Raw genomic sequence first — 26,609 nt, forward strand, 5'->3', positions numbered from 1 at the left:
ATCATAAAAGTATCAGAGGAAAATACAAGAGATTGGCCAGGTATAGTAGCTCATGCTTGTAATCCCAGCACTTTGGGAGGCTGATGTGGGAGGATAGCTTGAGGCCAGAAGTTCAAGACCAGTCTGGGCAACACAGTGAGATACGTTTTCTACAAAAAAACAAACTAACAAACCAAAAAAACCCGACTAGCTGTAGTGGCACATGCCTGTAATCTTAGCTACTGGGGAAGCTGAGGCAGGAGGATCACTTGAGCCCGGGAGTTTGAGGTTGCAGGGAGCTATGGTTGCTCCAGCCTGGGTGACAGAGTGACATCCTATCTCTAGAAAGTTTTTGTAATATGTATATGAGATCATATTTATATCATCTTTGTTAGCATGCTGAAACCCAGAAGCTATAAAAGATGGACAGATCTGCCTACATAAAAACTTTAAAATTTCACATCACTAGATACTATAAAATTAAAGGTAAGTAATGAGATAATATTTGCAAAATATAATAAAGAATTAAATGATAAATAAAGAATGCTTACAAATTTAAAAAACAACACAATAGAAATGGACCAAAAAACCAGACAATTGCCCAAGCTATTTATAAAGATTTAAACAGATTTTATATATACATAAATCAAAACAAGGTAAACGAGCAGTCCCTAATATATTCTAAGGAATGAAACTTGCTAAAATTATTTTTTAAAAGGTAATTGGCAGAATCTATCAAATTTTTAGACTGACACGGTCTAAAATATCTTATTTGTAGAAATCTACCTTACAGAAAAAATAACAGGTATCATCATTTGCAAAAGCAAATATTGAAAACAACCTAATTTCCACAACAGGCAAAGGGTTTCATAACCTATCATGAACTCTCAAGAGTTAACTCCTAGTTCAGTTCTAAAGATTGAGAGAACACATCAGCTTTAGAGTATTCCATCTCAGGTTTCTCAAGAACAATTTTTCATTAAAGCCTAATTTATTACATTTTAAAACATGCTTTTCCTTCCTATCTTTTTTGTTTTTCTTCTTTTCCCCCCAAAAGCTTATATGGTAAAATTACCTGTAGTTAAGTGGGCATGTGACAAGATGCACAGATTTAATGCAATAATTTATAAGAATTATTCAACTCCATTCTCTCAGCTGCTCTGGTCAAAAAACTTTGGCATTATCTTTTACTTCTCCCTTTATTTCCCACTTTCATCTGGTCTACTACTAAATCCTATGGACTCTATTTCAACATATATCAAGAATTCAACCACTTCTCACCACCCTCACTTTGACCACTCTGTCCGTTTCAGTCACCTCTTAATCTGTACTAATGGTCTACCAATTGGTCTGTTTCTACCCTTGTCCCCCTTTTCAGTCTACACTCAACACAGCAATGAGAGTGATCTTGCTAAACATAAGTCATACTTTTTCACTACTCTGCTCAAAGACTTCCAAGAGCTTCCCATCTCACTTAATGGTAAAAATCAAACACCTTATTATGATCAAAATATCTGTACCCTCCATCATCTGTCTCTTTATTTCCCATCATTTACTTTTCTAAAGTTACACTGGCCACACCTCGAGTTCTTCTAACACATCAGGCACTCTCACTTTGGGGTTTCCCTATTCACTACACCCTTTGGCTGAAATGCTCTTCCCCCAAATATCCACATGACTAGCACTCTCCTCTCCTTCAGTTCTTCACCCAAGTTACCATTTCAGTGAAGTTTTCTCTACCTACCCTATCTAAAATTTCCCATCACCCTTTCACCTACAAACACTTCTATTTGTTTTTTCTCCTTAGCACTATGTAACATATATTTTACCTATCTTTATGATCTCTCTTTTTAGCATTAAAGTACCATGAAAGCAAAGGATTGAGTGGGTTTTATACACTGCTGTCTCCACCAGCGCCTAGAAAAGAATGCCCACTACACAGTAGGAATTCAAGAAATGTTTACTAAGTCAATCAGATGGATGTATATGTAGCCAACCATTTGAAAGATTCTTATAACACAGTTAAGAGAAAAAAAATAAGTTACATGAAATACAAGTTTTAGTACACAAAAATCTGTACACAAGGAATTAACATGAAATTTTTAAAAATTCAATTTGCAATACCATCAAAACATAAAATTCTTAGAAATAAATTTTTAAAGTAATAAAAGAAGTACAAGACCTGTATACTGAAAACTACAAAACATGAAAGAAATTAAAGAACACCTTAATAACTGGAAAGATATCCCATGCTCATGAACGAGAAGACAGTATTAAGGTAGCAAAACTTCCCAAATAGACCTACAGATTCAACACAAATCCAGGTCCTATCAAAATCCCAGTTTCATTTCTTGCAAGCTAACTCTAAAATTCTATGGAAATTTGAGAAACCCAGAGACCCAAAACAATTTTGAAAAAGAGTAAGTTAGAATACTCACATTTCCTGATTTCAAGACTTACTACAAAGCTACAGTAATCAAGAGTGTGTGTTACCAAAAAAACAGACATACATGTCAATGGGCTATATAACTCAGAGTCCAGAAATAAATTATTAGATTTTGTCAATTAAATTTTCACAATGACGCCAAGATAATTCAATGCGGAAAGAACAGACTTTTCAACAAATGGTGCTGGGACAACTGAATTGCCACTTGTAAAAGAATACAATTGGATCTCCCCCTCACACCTTACGTAAAAGTTAACTCAGAACAGATAATAGGTCTAAATATAAGAGATACAACTGTAAAACTCTTACACGAGAAGAGGTATAAATCTTTACGATCTTGGATTAGGCAATGGTTTCTTAGATACCACCACCAAAAGAACAAGCAACAAAAGAAAAAAAATGGACTTCACCAAAATTAAAAACTGTGTGCTTCAAAGGAAAATGAAAAGACAATCCATAAAATGGGGGAAATTATTTGAAAATCACATATCTGATGAGGGACTTGTACACAGAATATATTTCAAAAACTCGTACAAGCCAACAATAACAAAAATTTAAAATGGCAAAAGAAATAGTTCTTCGAAGATGGCCAATCAGCATATGAAATGATGTTCATCACTGTAAGTTGTCAAGGAAACGGACATTAAAGCCACAAAGATCCTTCACACACACAAGAATGGCTAAAATAAAAAGGACAGGTGTGTTAAAAGAAAGTAGAGAAATCAGAACCCTCATACACTGCTGGTGCAATTGCAAAATTAGGGCAGCCACTTTGGAAAAGAGTTTGGCAATTCCTCAACATGTTAAACACAGAGTTACCCTAGGAATCCAGCAGTTTCACTCCTAGATATATAGCCAAGAGAACTGAATATATATGTTCACATAAAATCTTGCAGATAAATGTTCTTTGCAACAGTATTCATGTCACAACATGAATATACCTTGAAAATATCATGGTAAATAAAAGAATCTGCACACAAAAGGACACATAGTGTATGATTCCCATTTATATGAAATGTCCAGAATAAATAAATTCATAGAGACAAAGCAGATTAGTTGTTGCCAGGGGCCAGGAAAGGGAAGAATGGGGAATGGCTGCTAACAGGTTAGGATTTCTTTTGGGGATGATGAAAATGTTCTAAAATTCGATAGTGGTGATGGCTGCACAACTGTGAATATACTAAAAACTTTAAAAGGGTGAATTTTATAGTATGTGAATTATCTCAATAAAGCTATTAATAGTTTTGAAAGTTAGAGAATATGTTTGGTATGATTTTTTTTTTAAAACACCGCCTCCCCAAAAGGAAAAAAGCTGTATGTATATTAGTACCCTTACAGCTATCTTACATTTTATATTTGATTGGTAATTTCCTTCCAAGCATTTCTTTCCCCCTACATTTAAACACATTTAACAACTGTTAAGTTTTAGAACTGGCTATGAAGAGAAACATTTCATTTCTTCTTATACTTAAAAAAAAAAACAGCTTTTTATTTTTCTTTTCTGTATTTCCTCATCCTCAAAAATAGATTCTACACACCAATATTTGAGGGATGGTGGGGCAACAACCACAAAATACAAGAGGATCTCTTCTGGAAATGTAAAAACGTTAGAATTCCTAGGAACTTGTCTTGATTTATGGGACTAACCCAATATTTAAAACTGAGCCCATGCTGGTAAATCTGGGCTATTACAGTCATACATACATAGAACTGTGGTATCACAACACATCCACTGTGCACTGGAAGAGTACTATAATCTCCTTCTAATGTGCACCTTGGCTCTCCCCTCCCTTGCGTTCTTTGAAATTTTTTTTTTTTTAATTAAGGCATGCTTATTTCTTATTTACCTACTAATTACAGAAGGCAGACTCACGATGTGCCAATATTAAAATGTTATTCCCCATTAAAATACATTTACTTAAGTGTTTTATTACATGACTTACCAGCAACGGAAGAATCTCATCTTAGAGTAGTTCTCAACTGTCATCTATGAAAATCTTTAGAAATACCAAATCATCAGAATTACTTTAATTTCCTGGCTTTTAATCATAAAACATTCCTACTGGTCAACAATTCTACAATATGAAAAGAGACATCTGCACTATATAGTCCCAATGATTTATTATTCTGAAATTTTCCTCTGGGTTATTTTTACACTATAATTAGAGTTCAAACTTCCATAGTGCCTAGCCTAAAATTAAACCTAGAATTATGCCAATTTATGCCTGCTATATATGCACACACAAAAGACTTATAATGCAATATACTAAAAGAACTAAAGGTAGGTAGGCTTTTCCTTGAAGGAATTATAGCTACATAATTTCAAGTTTAATCTGTTACATTCATCTGCCTATCAAATAAATGTAGCATGTAAACTCATAAAACGAAATCTGATTTAGTAACAAAAAAAATTAGCTTCTAATTTAACTTCAAAATGCTTTTCAAAAAATCGACCCCATCTAATTCTAAGTGAACTAGACCAAACTTGATAGAAAACTGTTGTTCTAAAAACCATACGTACTTAACATAAATAGTAAACATACGAGAACTTTTAGTCTTCTATTAATGTCTTACAAAATACTTCAATGTGGCCTAGCCTGGTTATAATTTTTTTTTTTTTTTTTTTTTTTTTTAAGGGACAGGGTCTCTGTCACTGAGGCTGGAGTGCAGCGGCGTGATACTAGTTCACTGCAGCCTGGAACTCCAGGGTTCAAGCAACCCCCCCACCGCCCCCACCTCAGGCTCCCGAGCTGGGCTAATTTTGTTTTTCATAGGGATAAGGTCTCACTTCGTTGCCCAGGCTGGTCTCCAATTCGTGGCCTCAAGTAATTCTCTCACTTCTGCCTTACATTTCCTTTTGAGCTGTTATTATCAACTGGAGTAACATTTCTAGTTGGGGGAAAAAGGAACTGATCCTTATCAATCTGTAGACGAATACTTATTCAGCACTTACAAATAACTGAATGTGGGCATGAAAAAAAGAATGATATGGCCGGGCGCGGTGGCTCAAGCCTGTAATCCCAGCACTTTGGGAGGCCGAGACGGGCGGATCACGAGGTCAGGAGATCGAGACCATCCTGGCTAACATGGTGAAACCCCGTCTCTACTAAAAATACAAAAAACTAGCCGGGCGAGGTGGCGGGCGCCTGTAGTCCCAGCTACTCGGGAGGCTGAGGCAGGAGAATGGCGTGAACCCGGGAGGCGGAGCTTGCAGTGAGCCGAGATTGCGCCACTGCACTCCAGTCTGGGCGACAGAGCGAGACTCTGCCTCAAAAAAAAAAAAAAAAAGAAAAAAAGAATGATAGATGATAAATATTTACTGTTCTCACAGAACTATCAAATACAGGAATAAATAAATTACCTAATTCCAGTTGAGATAAATACAACTCAGAATTCAATAAACAGTATAAGGTGAGGATGCTAGAAATGCCCACATAATGCTGACAAACTATACACTGGCATATCCATTTAAGAAAAGAATTTACCAATACCTAGTAACCAGCAATTTCACTTATACGGTTCTTCCCAAAACACCTGCACATACACTCATGTAAAAATAAACACTGCAGCATTATTTATAATAGCAAAAAGAAAATAACTCAAAATATCTATCAATAGTGGGATACATACATTTTATCTATGCATAAAATGAAGTGCCAGATAACAGTGAAAGTGAATAAACTACATCTACATGCATCAACATATACACCTCAAAAAGTTGATACTGAGTTTAACAAAATCAAGCTATTGAAAGACAGTGCTATACATATCTGTAAAAATTTAATACAAAAACCAACACCACATATCACTTATAGATACATGTACACATGTATAGTAAAAGTATAAAACAGGGATGTGAAATACACTTAAGACTCTCAAGACAGTTGTTACTTTGTGTAGAGAGGGGTAACAGGACTTGAACAGCTGGGGTTGTTAAAAGTGATTATGTAACTGCATCCTTTCCCCCAAGAGATAAAAATGGACATAATTTACATTTATAGCTGGTGGATAAATGGGCATTTGCTATGTTGTTTTCTGGATGTTTTAAAAACTTTACAATTAAAACATATACACTTATTTTAAAAACAAACAAAAGACATATTAGCATATCATGTCCAAGCTGATATTTACCTTGGAAGATCATCTAATATAAACCTCCCTACTTCACTAAAAAAAAATTAGAAAAGATGTCAGAATAAAAATATGATACAGGCTGGATGCAGTGGTTCATGTCTATAATTCTAGCACTTTGGGAGGCCGAGGCAGGAGGATCCCTTGAGCCCAGGAGTCAAGACCAGGCTGGGTAGTATAGTGAAACTTCATCTCTACAAACCAAACCAAACCAAACCAAACCAAACCAAACCACCAAACTTTTTAGTAAGAATGTAATAGGGTTGGTGTGGTGGCTCATGCCTTTAATCCCAGTACTTTCAGAGGTCGAGGCGGGCAGATCACGTGATGTTAGGAATTTGAAACCAGCCTGGCCAACATGGTGAAACCCTCTATCTACTAAAAATACAAAAATTAGCTGGGCATGCTGGCACACGCCTGTAGTCCCTGCTACTCAGGAGGCTGAGGCAGGAGAATCGCTTGAACCCAGGAGGCGGAGGCTGCAGTGAGACGAGATCGCACCACTGCACTCCAGCCTGGGTGACAGTGTGAGACTCCATCTCAGGAAAAAATAAAATAAATACATGTATATATATATTATGCATATAATATACATACACACATATAAAATACATACATAATATAATATATATACACTCTTGTAGCAGGGCAATTTTGGACAGATACTAGGTTATCTGGAACAGCACTTTGGGGAATTAGATCTTGACCATTTAAGAGAGAAATCTGGCACTGACTAGCAATATGGACAACGTGTGCACCGCCCTCACTCCCCCTCCCCTCCTAGGAATGCCATGTCAAATTTAGCACAGGCATAGGCAGTAAAACTGACCCCTAGTTCTGCCTATCACTATTTAAAATTACTGTAAGTTCTGAGTGTAGAGGACTGTCCCCACAGCAGATATCTAAAAGCAGGCCTGAAAGAACTAGAAAGTAGTTCATTCCTCCAGCAGTTACAAATGCCTAAAACTGTACATGAAAAAACAAAACAAATCAAAAAATGAACTGAGAGCAAACATTTACTGTTCTTTTATAATCGTCAATCCAGGATTTAAGAAATTATTTAACATCAGTTGAGACGTGACTAACCTGTTCTCCAGTTGAGATCCATCTATTTTTAAATTCACTCCCCCACCTTTCATTCAGCCTAAAAGAGGAAATAAGAATGGGAAGGTGGGGAGGACTTATCCCATACTGAGTTAAATAAGACCACAAGATCTTTTCATTTTTACAATATTTGAAATATAGTACACCGAGCAATACATTTAAAGAAATATACACGATTTGAAATGCATAAATTTTGCTTTATGTGTATAAAAGATCAAAATTAGCTCAGTTCTTCTAATACACTACACTTAAGTGTTCTTCGATACTATAGTCAACTTTTCAGAAATATTCCCATTCTGTGAAGCAGGATGTATTTCTACCTTAGTCACCAAACTTTATTCACGTAACTTCCTATTCTCCCACTCTGTTCTTTAAACATGTTCAACATGTTACAGAGATGGCAAAATGTGTTAAAAAAGGGAATGAGAATGAAGTAGCTTAAGTAATTAGGAAAACTTTATACTTCTTAGAAACTGAATTTGGATGATCTTAAATAGCATATTTTCTTTTCTTTTTTGAGATGAAGTCTCGCCTGCCCAGGCTGGAGTGCAATGGCATGATCTCGGCTCACTGCAACCTCTGCCTCTCAGGTTCAAGCGATTCTCGTGCCTCAGCCTCCCGAGTAGCTGGGATTACAGACGTGTGCCACCACGCCCAGCTAATTTTTGTATTTTTAGGAGAGACAGGGTTTCACCATGTTGGCCAGGCTGGTCTCGAACTCCCGACCTCAGGTGATTGGCACGCCTTGGCCTCCCAAAGTGCTGGGATGACAGGCATGAGCCAAGGCGCCCAGCCTAAAGAGCATATTTTCAATCACCAACACACAACATGACCGCTGACTTCAGAAAACTAGGAAAGAAAAACGTTACCCAATTAATCGTTGTGTGAAATAAGATTTCATATCACATACAATAGGTGCACAAAAGATTTTTTCCATTCCCAAAACAAAAACTTAAAATATTTAACAAAGATAATATAAATATCCTTATTTATGGCACATTGTAAGGTTATCAATATTGGTGCATATAACCACAGAGGCACAATAAATAGAATTCTGAGGAAAAATGTATTAAGACAATAAACAAGCTGGAAATAACCCCTATTTCCCCTTATGACCCATTAGCTTTATACAGAAAACACTGCTGTGCACTTCATCCTTTGCTTTCTAAAGAACAGCATTATGGTTCACATCTGTTAAGAGACAGAAAAGTATTTGTTGGAAGTATGAAAGGAAGAAATTCCTGTACTGTTACGTGCAGTGCTAAAGGAATCATCTGAGAAGAAAATAAAGAACATGAGTTTAACACGAGCTTTAGAGAGGGAACAAGAGTGCAAGAAAGTGACAAAATGTGACATATGTCCACAGTGAATACATGGTATTTTATTTTCAGTATTTGTATATTTAATTTGGAGGTGGAAAGATTCAGAATTTATTCTGCATCACAGAGATTATAAAAATATATGAGTTGGGGTGTTGGCTACAGTACACAAAGGCAATTCTAAGACAAACTATGAACAGAAGCTTGAAATGGAGAAACCATCCCTTCTGATATGAGACAGAAGTCATTACAGGAAAAGAATCTGTGTAGAAGTACAGCAATGGTAGCATCTTCATTCAGCCCACAGCTGTGTAATTTGTGTGCACGAGTGCTTGTCTTAAATATGAAAAGGAACATCCTGAATTGCTGAAAGTATATACAACAGGCACACATCCAGAACTAGAAAAGAGCTACCAAGCCTGCATGCTATGAAAAGATAGGTCAAAAAATTTTTCTCATGTTTGGTTTTTATAACTAAAGTCTGTGCTAGACTAACCTCAACTGATCCTGAGGGGTACAGACGAACTTCTGGAACACAATGAACTGTTAAAGAGTCACAGTTTTAGACTCTACACTGTCCAGCCAACAGCTTTAAGAAAAATTTTATCCTACTTGTATGAGTGTTCAGGGCTCATATACTACCTCTATGCTCTTACTTGAAGCACAGATGCAGACCTTAATAAATAAAGTCTTACATCAGACTGTCTTCTATAATCACATGTGATTCCTTACACGAGATTCCTGTTCAGATTTCCTGAAAATGAACTATAGGAATAATCTTATCCAATATGATTCTATGTCCCCTAAAAATCTCTTTTCCTTTCAGGTCAATCTTATGATTCACTTGCCATAGATCAGATTAACACAACAGGTGTGATACAGCAAATTACAAAAGAGATTTGACTTTTGGTTAATACACTGAATAACGTACCACAAACTATTTAGATCTATTGTCCATGTCAAATGCAGTTCACATATTCAGAATGAATTCACACACTAAAAATTTCCCAATACAATGTTTCTAAAAAGTTTTTTTTTTTTTTTTTTTTTTTGAGAGGGAGTCTCGTTCTGTTGCCAGGCAGTGGGTATGATCTTGGCTCACTGCAACCTCCGCCTCCCGGGTTCAAGCGTTTCCCCTCCCTCAGCCTCCTGAGTAGCTGGGACTACAGACATGCACCACCATGACCCACTAATTTGTGTGTGTGTGTATTTTAGTAGAGATGGGATTTCACCATGTTGGCCAGGATGGTCTCGATCTCCTGACCTCGTGATCCGCCTGCCTCGGCTTCCCAAAGTGCTGGGATGACAGGTGTAAGCCACCGTGCTTGGCCTCTAAAAAGATTCTTAATCTACATTTTCAAGAATGATCACATTTGAAAAGCATACTCTTAAAACAAAGCAACTATCACCTTCATTTGACAGAAGAAGGAACAAACGCTTCAAAAGCTAAATAACCTGCTCATGACCATTAGGAAGCTATAGTTAAAACAACCTCAAGACCAATCTCCTTCCTCCATTTCAATGACTCTGACATGCTTAAAAATTTATAAATAATTTTAGGGATATCAGTCATAAGGCTTAGAATCAAATAGTAACGACTCATGTACAAAGACCAGTATTTTTTTAAAATGCTCAGCTGGGCATGGTAGCTCACACCTTTAATCCTAGCACTTTGGGAGGCCAAGGGGCTTGAGGACAGGAGTTTGAAACCAACTTGAACATGGCAAGACCCCATCTCCACAAAAAACAAAAAAATTAGCCAGGCATGGTGGCATATGCTAATCTCACCTACTCAGGAGGGTGAGATGGGAGGATCACTCAGGCCTGAGACTGCAATGAGTTATGATAGCACCACTGCACTCCAACTTGGGCAACAGAGCGAGACCCTGTCTCTAAACAAATCAATAAAATTAAACAAAAAGAAAATGCTTTGGGAGGCCGAGACGGGCGGATCACGAGGTCAGGAGATTGAGACCATCCTGACGAACACGGTGAAACCCCGTCTCTACTGAAAAATACAAAAAACTAGCCGGGCGAGATGGCGGGCGCCTGTAGTCCCAGCTACTCGGGAGGCTGAGGCAGGAGAATGGCGTGAACCCGGGAGGCGGAGCTTGCCGTGAGCTGAGATCCGGCCACTGCACTCCAGCCGCGGCGACAGAGCGAGACTCCGTCTCAAAAAAAAAAAAAAAGAAAATGCTAACTTTATTTCACTCTCAGATAGGCCTAATAATTAATAAGCTTCTTTTTGAATTATTATCCATAATGGCATTTACCTGTTACAGATAACTCAGATCAAAGCACTAACCAACATTTTTGAGAGCAAATGAAAACAAAAGCTGGCAAAGAAGCTGTGTATTAATAAGTCATTTCATTAAAAAAAAAAAAAAAACTTGGCCAGGTGTTGTGGCTCATGCCTATAATCCCTAGGAGTTCAAGACCAGCCTGGGCAACACAGTGAGACCCTCATCTCTATAAAACATAAATTTTTAATATTATCTTTTTAAAAAGGACTTATTTAAATAGCATCTTTAAGTATTTCAAACATTTCATGTTTGGATTATGGAGTATGTTTCTAGAATTAACACTATTTCTATTTAAGGTAATTTTACATCATTTCCTTTATTAGAAGAAATAACAGATCTGTAGATGGCATTTTGTGAAGGCTGCCTTCTATTAATAGTGTACAAAACACTCGTGTATCTCCAAAAAGGTGGGTGAGTAATCACAAAGCAAGTGTAACTATTCATCCCAAAAGGTAGGACAGAACATGTGCCAATGTGTGCAGAGTCCTGAACTAGAGACTTGGGTTCTAGTTCTGGTCCTGACACCTGGGTGTCTTTCAGAAAATCATTTTAAAGCTTTGCACTCCAATTTCCTCACATATAAAATGACTGGAGCAGCTGACCTCATAGACAATCCTACTCAGGTAGCATCTATCAACGTATTGCCAGAAGGCAGAATGATAATCATGCCCCCCCAAATTAGAGTATTTGAAGTAAAAATGTCAAATTCTTTTTTTTTTTTTTTTTAATTTTTATTTTTTTTGAGACAGAGTCTCACTCTGTCTCCCAGGCTGGAGTGCAGTGGCCAGATCTTGGCTCACTGCAAACTCTGCCTCCAGGGTTTACGCCATTCTTCCGCCTCAGCCTCCCGAGTAGCTGGGACTACAAGTGTCCGCCACCACACCTGGCTAATTTTTGTATTTTTAGTAGAGACGGGGTTTCACCGAGTTAGCTAGGATGGTCTCGATTTCCTAACCTCGTGATCCGCCCACCTCAGCCTCCCAAAGTGTTGGGATTATAGGCGTGAGCCACCGCACCCGGACAAAAATTTTAAATTCTATATACATACACACACACACACAAACACACACAAATACTAATACACTACGTGCCAGATACTGGGGTGATGGGCTGGGACCAAGGCATGAAGTAATAATGCATGTGCTAGAGGGTTGAACTTTTTAAAATGAGTAGAAAAGTAAATTTTCAGAGGAGCAGCTGGTGGGTAGGAGGTATTGAGTTCATAGAACTGCTCTTAGATTGGAAGGGCATGGGAGAATGAAGTTCCATTATGTGATGGGGTTTTACACAAACACACACACATGAATGTGAGAAAGTCACTCAAATATAAGCATTCAAAAAGACAGACATCTTTCTTGTCTTTGTGGCGCCTGTACCTAGCTCAGCTCATAGAAGCCACAGGAGGAGCCTAATCAATGTTAGTTGATCATTTACTGATTTACCAATAACCAATTCATGACTGCTCTAGTGCTGTGGTCTGAATGTGTCCCCCAAAATTCATGTTGAAAGCCTAACCACCAACGTGATAGTATTAACAGGTGGGGCCTTTGGGAGGCTTTGCCCTCATTAATGGAATTAATGCCTCTATAAAAGAGGCCCTATAGAGCCCCCTCTACTCTTCCACTACATGAGGTTATAGTGAAAAGACAGCTAGCCGTCTATGAACAAGGGAAGAGGGCCCTCACTAAGATGTCAAATTTGTCATTACCTTGATCTTGGACTTCTCAGCCCCCAGAATGGTGAGAAATAAACTTCTGTTGTTTATAAGCCACGCTGTCTGCGGTGTTTTGTAATAGTAGCCAGAACAGACTAAGACATCTAGTAACACATTCTCTGGTAAACACTAGGAATTCTGGCCTTAAAGAGTTCATAGCTAATGAGAAAAGAAACAAACAATATAAAGGATAACATGCTGTAGTCCATTATATACAAAGTGCTTCCAGACCACTCAGAAAAACTGGATAGGAAGATTTCTAAGGTAATACTTATTGAGTGCCTGCGTGTTAGGCGTTTTACATACTTTAAGCCTCACGACTCTGGGGAAGTTTCACCAATCCATTTTACAGATGACAAAACTGTGGCTTACCAAGATTAATAAGGTCAGAATTAAAAGTAGGGTCGAAATCCAAAGACATTACCACCATACATACCAAGATGTCTTGTTACTACATTTTATCCTTACATTTGGCAGTGAGGGGAAAACTCAAAACCAGTCAAAAAAAACTTTTGTACTGAACCAGCATAAAAAGAGCACCTAAGACTTCAGCCAGTATTTTACTGAAAGATCACTTCTAGAAGTTTGTCTTCACCCCGATCTAAAAATTAGAAAACTAACTTTCTTTCAGCAGCTGCATATGTACATAATGTAATGTTTCTACATTTAGACCTGTACAATTATAGGTCTAAACAAAATATGTGTAACATGATTGGAGAACATCAGCAGTCATTTAAGAAAATGGACATTTGGAAAAATCATTTTAAGAGCTTGGGATGAAAAACTTTGCTATGACCTATAAATCTGGATCATTCCACTGACACCGAGAGAAACAGTGCATTATCACAGTTTACACAGTAAATGTTTTTGGAGGGGAGAAGGAGGTGATTGAAATAGAAATGATCTGAAGTTTAAGAAATACAACTGATTACATGTTACATGTCAAAGACACTGTAGGTACCCAATAAATACTGTTAAATGGACTGGACAAGTGGGATGAGAACACTTTTTCCCCACACCTGTGACTAGTACGTGTCTTTCTTAGGAAGTTGTTTTTTCAGCCATGAAAAAAAAAGGGCAGAATTTAGGACAGATAAAACATAAGTAGCTTATAAATCCTCTGAAAGGAAATCAAAACACAGTATTTTGTATCTCTGTATAAAGTTAAGCTCCTCAGGGACAGGGGCAATGTCCAGAGGATGGTGAGCATACTACTTAGCAAACTAATGCAGGTTAATAAATATTGACACAGTAAGACTTGCATAGTTTACATTCTAATTTTGTAAAGATTATGAGTTACCTCTTCATATTCTGTTCTTGTATTTCTCCTGTGTATATTATAAATACACAAACATTGCAAATTATTTCTTGAAGCTTTTTCTTTTCATTTTTGGTCCAGACTATTAGCGTTTCTTAAAAGAGTTTCTGGTCATCCTTAGGGCTTATCAGTCACATCATTAATATTGTATTCATTTCACTAAAAATGTGGTAAGTAGCTCAGATTTAAAAACAGGATCTAATTTCAAAGCTATTTCCACTATACATACCAAGACAAAACTTTCTTATCTCTCCTAAATTCTAAATTTCACATGATTTACCAAATCACCTCTTAAGTAAGAGTACTTATTGATCAGAAGTGTAAGACAAACACTTTACCCCACTTGTCCAATTTATTCCACAAGACTGATTGGGTATCTTTGTGTCTCTGACAGGTAACTTTCAACAGTTGTATTTCTTAAACTTTAAGTCGTCTCCCAAAAAACTCTGTAATAATTTGCTGCTTCTCTCAACATTGCAGGCAGTGAAATGATCCAAAATTACGGGTCATATCCATATTCCTTCATGATTGAGGTTAACTATGCACTGCAAACCCCATATGCTATTAGTTTACATTTGCAACAGCACCCTCTTAATTATCTCAGATTTTGTACTGTTACTAATTTAGCACATCCATAAAAAGTCATTAAAAAATTTGGACGCTAAATTCTCTTTCACGCTTGCCAAGCTTCACCAGTGTATTAAAATTATTTTTAAAATTTCACGGACTAAGGCATTTGGTACATTCAATTTTACCTTTACCAACAAAAGCCTTTACCACTAAGATGAGCAAAGCATCCTTTTCATTTTCTACAGTGAAAAGGGGGAAAAAAAAAAAGGCCAACTGCTTGCATGCAGGTCTGCATATAACACAGCAGCCTCTGGCAAAGCCAATAACTCACGTTCAACTTCAGAAATCCTGGTGGACGGCAACACATGAGTAATCTGTGCGCACAACCCTTGGGCTTGACATACCACTTCCTCCGCCCTCCCTTCCCATCAATCCACCCCCAAAACCCCAACCCACCAAGCACACGGCTAAATATGTCTTCCCCAAGAGAGCCCAAAACCTCGAAAACGCCGAGAAAGAGCTCCCCTTTGAAGGAAAGGGCCTGCCCTTCCCAGTCTGGGGCCCCGGCTGGCTCCACGAGCCTCTCTCCGAAGAGGCCCAAATCTCGACGCCTCGCACGTCCAGCCCCGCCCCGGGCCCGCTCGCGTCCCCTCGGGCGACAAAACCCTCCCGCCGGCGCTCAGCCAGGACTGACAGTTAAGACTGCAGCAGCCCCGGCCACCAGGGGCCTACTTCTGGCACCAGCCCCTCCGGACCACGCGCCCCCAAACACTCGCCTCGGCGGCGGGGGGCGGGGAAGGGGGATGCCGACCTCGCCACAGCGGGCCCCGAAGGCCGGCCGAGTGACGGAGGGGAGCCAGCGCCGCCTGGCGCAGGCCGCGGCAACACTGACCTGTCGTCGCCCCCGCGCCTGGGCTGCGGCGGCCGCCTCACTGGTCGTCGTCGCCCTCGCCCGCCGCCTCCGCCCGCCACCGCCTCGTTCCCTTTCGCTGCCGCCACCGCCGGGGCTCATGCGGGACCCGCGCTTCCTTATCCGGAAAACGAGGCCGGGAAAGGGGGCGCCGGAGCCGCCGAAATTCCGGCGTTCGTCGCCAGCCGCCGCTGCCTGTCCACACCGGGGGGCTGCGGGGCCCTCCTGCCAGGAGCTACAGGCCGCGAGCTATTCCGAGGAGGAGCCGAAGGAGGCGCCGCCGCCCGCAGCCGAGCGCGCCGGGTCGGCAGAGGTGAAGCGTAAGTAGGCGGCAGATGGCGGGCGCCCGGGCTGGCGGATGGCTACGCGGCGGAGGGGTGCGCGAGCGAGCGAAGCCTGGTGTGTCGGGTCCTGGCGAAGGGAAAAGGCCCTGTCGTCTCCTGTAGTCACCCCGAGCCCAGCGCCACCATCTTGGGAGAAACACCGATCTCGCGGCCGCGGCGCAAGACGGGAGGACTGGCTGGGCGGGCCGAGTATCCCGGCAGGCAGCGCGCGCCGCCCGGCCGGGCGAGGGCTCCAGGCCGGGACGCGGGGACGTGGGGCGGGCCGAAGACGCGCGGGAGGGCGCCGCGCTCCGCCCCTCCTTCCCTCGCCGGCTCCGCCTCCCTCCCGCTTGCCGTCGCCGCTGGCGCGCGGGCCATTGGGAAGAGGAGGTGGCCCGCGGCCCCTCGGAGTCCCACCAGGGTCGGTCGCCATCTTGCGACTGGACAGAAAGGGTAATCCCTCCTTTTAGTTGGTGCTGTGACCCGAAAGAATAAACCTGGTACATCCGGAAGCCCTCTGGGCACCCCCCCAGGAGGGTGGCAGAGCCCCTTGGTGTACCCAGCCCAGGAACGCCTCCGACTTTGTTGGGAGACGAATGGCTCCGAAAGTCAGCTGAAACCGCAGGAATAGCCCCCAGCCCCGAGGCGGGGCAGGTGCCTGCCGTTATTAGCTTTTCCACCCCAACCCTTTTCTATCTGGAGCTGTCTTTATAGGTGTTGCAGGGGTGCCCTGGGAGTGCAGGCCAGATTTTAGAGGACCAAGGTCATCTACTTAGGCCTCTTGCCAACACGGGATGTGTCAACTAGTTTACCGGAGACGAAGGTAAAGTCCCGTCTCCTGCAGTTGTTGACGTTCAGTAGGTTGTCAGTTAAGAAAAGTGGCTCCCTGGTTGACCCCAGCTGGGATAGAGGCTAATTTTGATCCCTATGACAGATGAACCTAGTTCAAGCCATTAAAATTAAAATTAAATCCATTTAAAGTCATATTTAGTACCAGGATCACCATTTTATTTTAAAAGGTGTGTGTGTGTGTGTGTGTGTATGTATGTATGTATGTATGTGTATATATAGCTTTACAACACTTGATAGCAAAGCCAAAACAGTATCATTAACAATTCATAGTGTTACGACTAGCAACTTTGTTGATAAGCCCTTGAAGTACCATGTGAGTCGCCATGTCTAGTATTCACATTTTTTATATCAACAGTCATACATAGCAATGTATCTTTTTTTCATTTATTTTTGTTTTTAAACTTGGAGATGGAGTCTTGCCATGTCAAGCTCCTGGCCTCAAGTGATCCTCCCACCTCAGCCTCCCAAAGTTCTGGGACTACAGGCATGAGCCACAGTGCTCGGCCAACACTATTTTTTAATTGTCAGTCTCAGAAAATCTTTGTTATAGTGTGGGTGTGTGTGTGTATCCCGCCTCACAACTATAATCAACTATCGAAAAAACAACAATAAGCTAGAAGAATTTAAGTTATTCTAGGACAACTGATTATAAATGATAGTATTAAGCCATATTCTGTTTTAAGATGTTTTAACTCAGCTCGTTATTCACTTTTCTTTTCCTCTCATTTGGAAACTATTTGCTGTTATATTTCATGGAAAGGACTAGTAAGAAACATAATCTTAATCCCAGATTTGGGAGGCCGAGGCAGGCAGATCACGAGGTCAGGAGGTCGAGACCATCCTGGCTAACACGGTGAAACCCTGTCTCTACTAAAAATACAAAAAGATTAGCCGGGCGTGGTGACGGCGCCTGTAGTCCCAGCTCCACGGGAGGCTGAGGCAGGAGAATGGCGTGAACCCGGGAGGCGGAGCTTGCAGTGAGCCTAGATCACACCACTGCACACCAGCCTGAACGACAGAGCAAGACTCCGTCCCCAAAAAAAAAAAATCATAATCTTTATAAAAATGTATCTTTGCAAGTTTTCAAAATAGGCAACAAAGAATGCAAATCTTTAAGGACTTTATTGTTAGACTAATTAAAGCATACCATTTCTACTATAGCATATGGAGATACTTTTAGGTATTCTTCCTTTTAAGTAGAAATTGTCAATAAATGAGGTGTAATTTTATAATGGCCTGGTGTATCAAAGTGTGGCAGAAATCCTTGAGTTGCAAAAAGATTAAAGACCGAAGGGAAATAAGTCTGCTTTTAGCTAGATGTCAGAATGACTATTCATTGCTTTACTGAGATCAAGGAGGATCTTAATTCTTCCTAGGAATCTGGAGTAATTACCTATATCCCTTTTAGTTCGTTAATTTTAAATGTGTATTCTTATGTGTGACATTAGTATTAGACTTCTTTCAGTACCTCACTGTGCTTTTTGCTTTATCCATTTTCAAATTTAGAAATGTTTGCTAATCAAACTTAACATAAATATTTTCAGGAATCCTTAAGATACTAGTAGTGTTCCACTTCCCTGTATATCTTCCCTGTATATCTGTTTATATGGAAAAAAAAATTCTCCCATATCAGACCCACTTTTCTTTTTTTTCCAGGTGTGTTTTTCCCAGAAAAACAACTTTGTATCTACTAAGTGAACAGTGATTTCTTCAGACTTTCCTTGTCAAAATGAGACCCAGTGGTTTCTAGTAATTTTCTCATTTCAAGTGTACAGTAAAAAGAACAATTTAATTGTATAAACATCTGCATCAATGCCTTGAGCAAACTTTGAGCTAATGTTTACCCAGAACTATTTGTGTGTCATACGTTGGACTACTTGAACTACTATTTATGTTCCAGACCTTGGGAAACAATAAAAGATGAACAGTCTCTATCCCTGCCCTCAAGAACTTGTGGTTCAAGAGGAAGTCACACCTGTAAGATTGGACACTTTTTCAGAGTAACCCAACACTTCATTGATCATGGGGGATACCTACTAATATGTGCTAATACTAACAAACTTTTTATTTTATTATTATTATTTTTTTGAGACAGAGTCTCGCTCTGTGGCCCAGGCTGGAGTGCAGTGGTGCAATTGCGGCTCATTGCAAGCTCCGCCTCCCGGGTTCACGCCATTCTCCTGCCTCAGCCTCCCTAGTAGCTGGGACTGCAAGCACCCACCACCAGGCCAGGCTAATTTTTTGTATTTTTAGTAGAGATGGGGTTTCACCATGTTAGCCGGAATGGTCTTGATCTCCTGACCTCGTGATCCGCCTGCCTCAGCCTCCCAAAGTGCTGGGATTACAGGCGTGAGCCACTGCATCGGGCCAACACACATTTTTTTCAAAGGAAACATTTTGCCCTGAATTGCTGCTGAAGTTGTTTTTGACAGAGCTGTTTTATTGCTGAAGATTTCTTACCGATGCCAGTCATAGCAGATGAATCAAAATGCAAAAACAACTTTTTTTACTGCTCAGCATGCCCCAGGATCAGAAGTAAGTCAAGAGCGTGGAAGAGACAAAATTCAGATATGCTGGGATAGAAGTCACTGTTGCTATTTTTAGGCCACATCCAAATGTTACACACTCAACCTTTGAAAAATGCTAAGCTTTCAATATATGAATAGCTTCCATTATTTAAGAAATACTGTTAAGCAAGCTTAGCTCCATGAAGAACACTCTTCTGGCATATAAAGTGCTCAATAAACGTTGGTGCTTAGTAGTGGTGGTGGTTGTGGTGTATGTATCATTGTTTAGTATTGCACACAGCAGGCACGAACTCATACATACCCCCCACCCTCATCCCTACAGACCTGTCTAAATGTGGATCTTTCTGACCTCGAGTCTTAAGATAGAAGCCATCCTTCTGTCCTTTCTACAGGTAGTTTTTATTTCTTGAGGGAAGAGAGATTGACTCAAGACTCTTACTCCCTTAATCCTTCCCTCTCCTGTTCATGAATTCTCCCTCTACTTTGTTCCTTCTATTTAGAAAAACTGTCTATACTTGGATTGCTATTACCTTCTGAATTCCTCTTCAGCGACAGAAATTTAGCAGCTCCCTCCATTTTACTGTATACATTGCTTGTGTCAATTTCACTATGGCCTAATGGCCAAATTGAAAGGTTGCTTCTCAATTTTCACAACATTTGACCTCTCTGCAGCCTTCCACACTGCTAACCACTGCCTCCTGGAAACTGCTCCCTTGGTTCTGTCACCTTACGTTCTCTGCTCTTCTGCCGTGTCTTCGGCCGCTCTTTCTCAGGTCTCCTGTGCAGACTCTTCCCTCCCCATCCTTGGTTCTCTTTGCTACCATGTTATAATCTTTGAACAGTACCATTTACATATACTCTTCTGTCACTTATTTTGGTCAGGAATCAAGCCTGAATCTTGAACACAGACCTCAGTCAGAAGCACCAGACACAGAATCTTCAACCCCCTATTGGAAACCTGTACTGGGTGTTCTACAGGCACCTCAAGCTTAACACGTTTAACATCAAACCCCTGAGTTTGTTCTGTTTTCCACCATGGACTGAGTTTGCGATAACAGTGCAAAGGAGCAGGTTTTGGGAGAACAAGCAGGAATTCAGTTTTGGTAATGTTAAATTTGAGATACCTGTTGGGTATCTTGTACAAACTGCTTGCTAGCTGACTCTTATGCATTCTCCTCTTCATTCATGATAATAGAACATCTAGCCAGACACATGGTTGCCTATAATACACCGTAAGTGTGGACATATCGCTTAAGTTCTGGCCAGTAGGATGTGAGAAGAAATGATGTATGCAACTTCCAGATCATTTTCTAAAAGGAATTGGGTGTCACTTGCCCTCTCTTTTGTCCTTTTCTGATGAATGTATGTATTAAATAGTTGGAGTAGTAAACTATGTTGGAAGATGCTGTGGTTTGAATGATGGTGTCCCCTTCAAAATTCATGTTGAAACTTAATCCCCATTGTGATGATATTAGCAGCTGATTTAATCATGAGGAGGGCGCTGCCTCATGGATGGATTAGTACCCTTGTGAAAGGACTGGAGGGAACTAGCTTAGGCCTTCTTTTGCCCTTCCATCCCTTTAGCCACACGAGGACACAGCATTCATCCCCTCCAGAGGATATAGCAATAAGGTCCCACCTTGGAAACAGCAGCTCTCACCAGACACTGAACCTGCTGGGGGTCTTGATCTTGTACTTCCCAGCCTTTGGAACTGTGAAAAAGTACATTTCTGTTCCTTACAAATTTCCCAGTCTCAGGTATTTTGTTATAGCAGCATAAACAGACTAAGACACTGGGAAACATTCTAGGGATTGCAGAGCAACAAGGTGGGGCCCTGAGGACTTCATTGAGCAAGTCCTGTGAACCAGGTCAACTCTGATGTAAGACAACTAACTTCTATGATCTACCATGGTTATTCTAAATCCCTTTAACTGCAGCTGAGCGTGTGTCTTAATATCCAAGCGAAGATATCAGGAGGCAGTTGGATGTGGAAGTCTAGAGTTAGAGAAGAAACCAACTCATCCTACATTCTTTGACTTGATAGGTGACTCTACCATCTATCGCGGTCCCCAATAATAATAATGGTAGTAATCCTAGATTTCTTCCTCCCTCACTCTCCTGGCAATTAAGAGACAAAGTTGTATCTCTCCAAAGAATAGGCCTTAGAATTAGTGAAGCAAAGTGGCTGAGATCACAGGCTCCCAACTTGCAAGTGCAGAGATTCCAGGCAAGATTGTAAACCCCTTTCTGATTTAGTTTCCTCATCTATAAAATGGAGTTGTAGGGATTAAGTGTTAATATACATAAAGCTCTTACAATAATGCTGGGCTCATAGTACAACTCAACACAGGCTCCCCCCCCCCCACTGCCCCCCATGCAAATCCCAGTTCTAGTTACCAGAAATCCAACCTTTAGTATCTCAATTGATATCTGTTTCCTCTTTGGGAAAGTGGGAAAAAATAATAGTACCATCCTCATAGGACCATTATAATCCTTCATTCATCCATTCAGTACATATTTATTGAATGGATATGTGCCGGCACTGTTCTCAGTGCTGAGAATACAGCAATGAACAAAAACAGTCTACCCTCATGGAATTTGTGATCCATGGAGGAAGAAAACCAACATATACGTATTATGTCAGAATATGGTATGTTAAGGAGAAATATAAAGCAAGGCAAAGGGAATAGGGAATGCTACAGGAGTTCTGTCATGCCGAGTGGCCAGGGAAGATCTTATTGAAAAGAATTTGTTTAATCAGAGGCTTGACAGAAGTGAGGAATGAACTGTGGGAATATAAAGGGAAGAACCCTCTAGACAGAGAGGGCCCTGGAGCAGAAAAGTGCCTGGAGTCATCTAGGAACAGCTAGCAAGGCACTGGCTAGGGAGAGAAAGGAGGAGTTGAAGGTGAGCTCAGAGAAGTCACAGTGGGTCATAGCCTGGAGGACTTCGTAGCTTTTCCTAAGAACTTAGGTATTTGTGCTGAAGGAGGTGGGAAGCCTCTGGAAGGGTTTGAGAGAGTTATGATAAGATCTATAGAGAAACTCTAGCTACTGTGTGGAGAATGGACAAAGATAGTGCATGTGAAGTGTTTAGTGCCTGACACATGGGAGGTGTTCAGTAAATGGTAATAAGCAATATTATCTTCATCATTATCATAACATCCATTTCTTTCTGTATATTTCCACTACTACCTTAATTTAGACCCTTAGTGTTTAGACCCGTAGTGTTTCTGCACTAGACTGTAAGTTCCAGAAGGATAAGATCATATTACCTCATTCACTATTTTAACCCCAACATTCATAGAGTGCTGGTTCATATTATGCTACTTTCCTGCCAAGTGTCCTCATCACAGTATGTTTTCTTAAGGAACATGTATTATCACCTTGCTGCCTTTCTTAACTCTATCAGTGGCTCACCATGGCCTTCTGAATAATGTCTAAACTCCAAAAACAGGGCCCGTTGGATGTGGTCCCTGCCTCCATTCCAGCCCCATCTCCCACTTCCCACATGAATATATTGCATAGGCAGTATGACTTACACTTGAGAGTCATTTGGAGCTCTTTTGCATGTAGTTTATTCTACCTTTTAGATAAGTTCAAGCTCCTCCTCTGAGAAGCCTTTCAGATCTACTCAAGCAGGGTCATTGCTTATGCCTCTGTGTGCCTTCTACACACTCGATGTGTGTGCTTAGCACTTCTGTCTTCCCTTAAGCTCGAGAGAGGAGAGCACCCTTGACTTTTTGTGTCCTCAGTATCTATCTCAATGGCTAAAACCCGGTAACTCCTCAAAAAAGGTTTGAATGAGTGAATCAGGCTTTGTGAGCATAAAAGTTAAGAACTGAGACCAGCATGTCTAACAGGAGACCCCTTTACTGAGCTGACATGTAATAAAGTAGTGTATCTTTGAATGTTTCATTTCTCAGCTATGTCAAGTAGAGATACAAGGTGCAGTGGTGCCTGCTTATACAATTCAGTGGGAACAGAAAAATCAGGCAAATGAAATAAATGTAAGAAATCTTAACTTCTTGTCACTTCCACTAAATATGCAACAATAAAGTATTTTAATTAGAACCTTGGTATATGAAGTATAAAATTAAGATATTGAACAAGATGATCTATGAAGTCCTTCTAAAGCTATGACTTTTTCAACCACCAATTTCATTCATTGCCTCTATAGGCAAGACTACACAAGAAGTTAATGGAGCAAAAACCTGGAAGTCTATCAAATCATGCTTTGACCTTGGTCATCCCAATCTCTTTGTGCCTGTCTTAACCCAGCTGGAGAGTAGGTGGAAAAGGAAAGCATTTCATTGAACACCAGCTGCTGCTGCTGCTAATCTGAGCTGTTCTGAATAAAACAGTTCCACTTGAATCAATGAAGCAGCCTTAGAAATGTTTCCTTGTGACATGTGCATCAGTTGAGTTATTTGAAGTCATTCACACTACAATCCATATCTCTAATTCCATTTTAAATACATATACTGATTCTAACACGTACTCTAACAAAATGATTTTTAAATCTAAGGAAATGCATTGATTAAATTAAATCTTAGTATTAAAGATGGTACAGACATTCTACACTTACTGTTTTTGTTCAGAATCTCTCAACTCAAAAAAAATCTGATTAGGGAAGAATCGTGAGTACCATTTATAATTGATACACTATTTTGTTTTAGTACTGCTTGAGGTCCACATACAGAACACAAAATTTTGTTATCAAAATGATAAATGTTACTATGTGGACTCTTTGGCATTGCTTCCAACAAAATTTTGTACTTAAAGCTTAACTTATTAAAATGGTTGGTTTTACTTTTATTTTGTAACATTAAATTAGCATACTACATACGGAAAGACCAATATTTTTAAAGATAGTCATATAGATATCATTTATGACATAAATATTTTATATTGCTTCTTTTTTTAGGTTACTGGTAAGCATAGTACTGATTGCATCCATATTTCAGTACCTACCACAAAGTTCCTGAGAGGACAGTACATTTCTGCAAATTAAATTTGTGCACTCATTAGGTGCCAGTTGTTAAAATAAATCTCATTAATTCATACAACAATCTTGAATATTATACACTTTATGGATTAGAAAATTGAGCTTAGAGAAAGTAAGCAACTTGCCCATGTCTCACACCTAAAAACTAGTAGTGCTAGGATTTAAACCCACAGGTGTATGTGTGTGCGTGTTTTTGTGTGCGCTCTTATTATAGCGTGTTGCTTTCCTAGAAAACAAAAATTTCAAAAATATATTTTATTGAAATGTTTCCTCAGTCATTCAGTAATCCCTTTTTTCATTGCTTCGTAGCAATCTTATAGTATTCTCAAATTATTGCCCCAGCAGAAAACTCCTTTTTTATACTGTTCCATTCAAGACTGATCATCTGGGAGTCCCAGCCATCTTCATCTGCATCAGTCCTTTCTGTCACTCTGTCCTATTTATGTGATACTGAACCAGCTACTTTATTTATTTCAACCTCAATTTCTTCATTTGTAAAGGGGATAATATTGTGATGAGAAAAGAAATAACATGTTGCTAAGGACTTATTTTGTGCCTTAAGGACTTATTAATAATTGATTAAGCTCAATAAATGATGAATGAATGGATGAAGTTGTCTTAGTTTGTGTTTCTCCCGGAAACGGATCTCGAGGCAAAGATTTGAGTGCAAGTAATTTATTTGGGAGGTGATCCCTAGAAACACCGGTAAGGAAGTAAGTGAGTTAGGGAAGGGAGGTAGCAAAAAAAAAGGGTGTATTATCAATCAAGTGCCCACTTTGGGCAACTGGAGTTTACTTCTGTTGAACTCTGGGAGTCAGTGTAGAACACACACTTCACAATTATCCCGTGAGTGTATAATGTTGTTACCGTCATCTGGCTGGCTTGCCGTGGTTGGGACACAGCAGCTCCCGCTGGTCAGAGAGAGCCCTAAGCGAGAAATGCAGGTGCTGGCAATTCACACTAGGACTGGCGTACAATACCGTAGGAAGATCCAGGGCACCAGCCGCCAATTGCGTTTGCCACACAAACAAATGAACAAACGAGCCAAACTTGGTGAGCTGCCTACAGTTCAGGTCTGGCCCTCATGATTGCAGACTTAGAAGCCAATTTAAGACAGCCCACCAATCAAACTCACCTTTAACAGACTCGAGATGAAATTATAAAATCAGAATGCCGCTTTATTGATTTAAGTTGAAAAGTACCCACCACAGGGACTGGAATGCTGGAAGGGACTGGTATGCATGTGACCAGAGCACTTTTTCCCTGTGAGGACACACAGGGTCCGCACATAACAGAAGGTTCTTAGGAAGCTTGAAAACTAGACAAAGGGAAGTGACTGAACAGGAATTGAAGGAACTGGACAGTTGGTACCTGATACATTCAACTTCTGTGAAGTATCATTGACAGGGGAATGAGAGTATTTGAAGCTTTTGGGCAAATATCCCCTAGGAAGTTAGAGCCAGCATTTCCTAGTCTGATTCTATCCAGTGTTTTCACAGATGACTAGCCCTTTTCTTTAGAAATGTCAGGCTTCCATTATATCTTGCAGGCCTGGAAGCCATTTCTTTTTTTAAGTGACTTACAACAAACTCTGCTTTGGTCCATTTGTGAATAAGCCAAAAGGTTGACACCCAAAGGCAATCATATGTTCCTTTTTTTCCATGTTTCTGTGGTATTTCTCACTATGGGTGCCAAGTGTCAACAGTATTATATTTTATTACCTGATTGTAATTTCCTCACATCTAGAAGTCCTTTTGCCAGAACTTCTTCAGGCCTTTCAAACCTACTAAACCTACTATCTAGCTCTCAGTAGCTTTTCTCCTATTTCTCTCTCTCTTTTTTTTTCCCCATTTATTTTATATCTGTATTTAAGTAGAGATTAGGTTTCCCTATGTTACCCACACTGGTCTTGAACTCCTGGGCTCACGTGATTCTCTCACTTCAGCCTCCTAAAGTGCTAAGATTACAGGCATGAGCCCCACACCCAACCTCCCAATTTCTCTTTTATGTCAAATACTTCTCATATGAAACATGCCATAGTTGTTTGTGCTTCCGTATTTCTTGGTCGTTTTTTAAACCTAAAGAAAAGTTTAGAGAATAGTAT

General features: G+C 40.1%; 2 protein-coding genes across 10 annotated transcripts in view; one reads left to right on the forward strand and one right to left on the reverse strand.

The window, feature by feature from the left end:
- UBE3A (ubiquitin protein ligase E3A) overlaps nucleotides 1-16,339 on the reverse strand; it is a 102,179-nt gene extending 85,840 nt beyond the window's left edge. For 4 of the 8 annotated variants that reach the window (XM_033190768.1, XM_033190765.1, XM_033190770.1 and 1 more), the window contains exon 1: nucleotides 15,777-15,912. The gene's annotated coding sequence lies outside the window, so the exon portion shown is untranslated. Of the gene's footprint in view, nucleotides 1-15,776 lie in introns of all 8 variants that reach the window. The other 4 variants (XM_033190759.1, XM_033190764.1, XM_033190761.1 and 1 more) reach the window with 4 other exon arrangements.
- LOC117070980 (serine/arginine repetitive matrix protein 1-like) lies at nucleotides 15,288-26,270 on the forward strand. 2 transcript variants are annotated; one of them, XM_033190790.1, is made up of 2 exons: nucleotides 15,288-16,114; nucleotides 20,380-26,270. In XM_033190790.1, the coding sequence occupies exons 1-2, from the start codon at nucleotides 15,358-15,360 to the stop codon at nucleotides 20,397-20,399; spliced, it is 777 nt and encodes a 258-aa protein (XP_033046681.1). In that variant the 5' UTR covers nucleotides 15,288-15,357; the 3' UTR covers nucleotides 20,400-26,270. The 2 variants fall into 2 exon arrangements, with proteins under 2 accessions (XP_033046681.1, XP_033046680.1); XM_033190789.1 differs by lacking the exon at nucleotides 20,380-26,270 and adding an exon at nucleotides 18,626-19,144.
- The last annotated feature ends 339 nt before the right edge of the window (nucleotides 26,271-26,609 follow it).

This window comes from Trachypithecus francoisi, unplaced genomic scaffold (genome assembly GCF_009764315.1).
Source record: "Trachypithecus francoisi isolate TF-2019V2 unplaced genomic scaffold, Tfra_2.0 Lachesis_group3, whole genome shotgun sequence".
Lineage (NCBI taxonomy): Eukaryota > Metazoa > Chordata > Mammalia > Primates > Cercopithecidae > Trachypithecus > Trachypithecus francoisi.

Excerpts from the sequence above, each read along its gene's own strand:
- LOC117070980 (XM_033190789.1), top strand. The coding sequence starts at position 15,358 with ATGTCTTCCCCAAGAGAGCCCAAAACCTCGAAAACGCCGAGAAAGAGC. Across the intron at positions 16,115-18,625 it reads CGGGTCGGCAGAGGTGAAGC|GTGTGTTTTTCCCAGAAAAA; the intron begins GTAAGTAGGCGG and ends TTTTTTTTCCAG.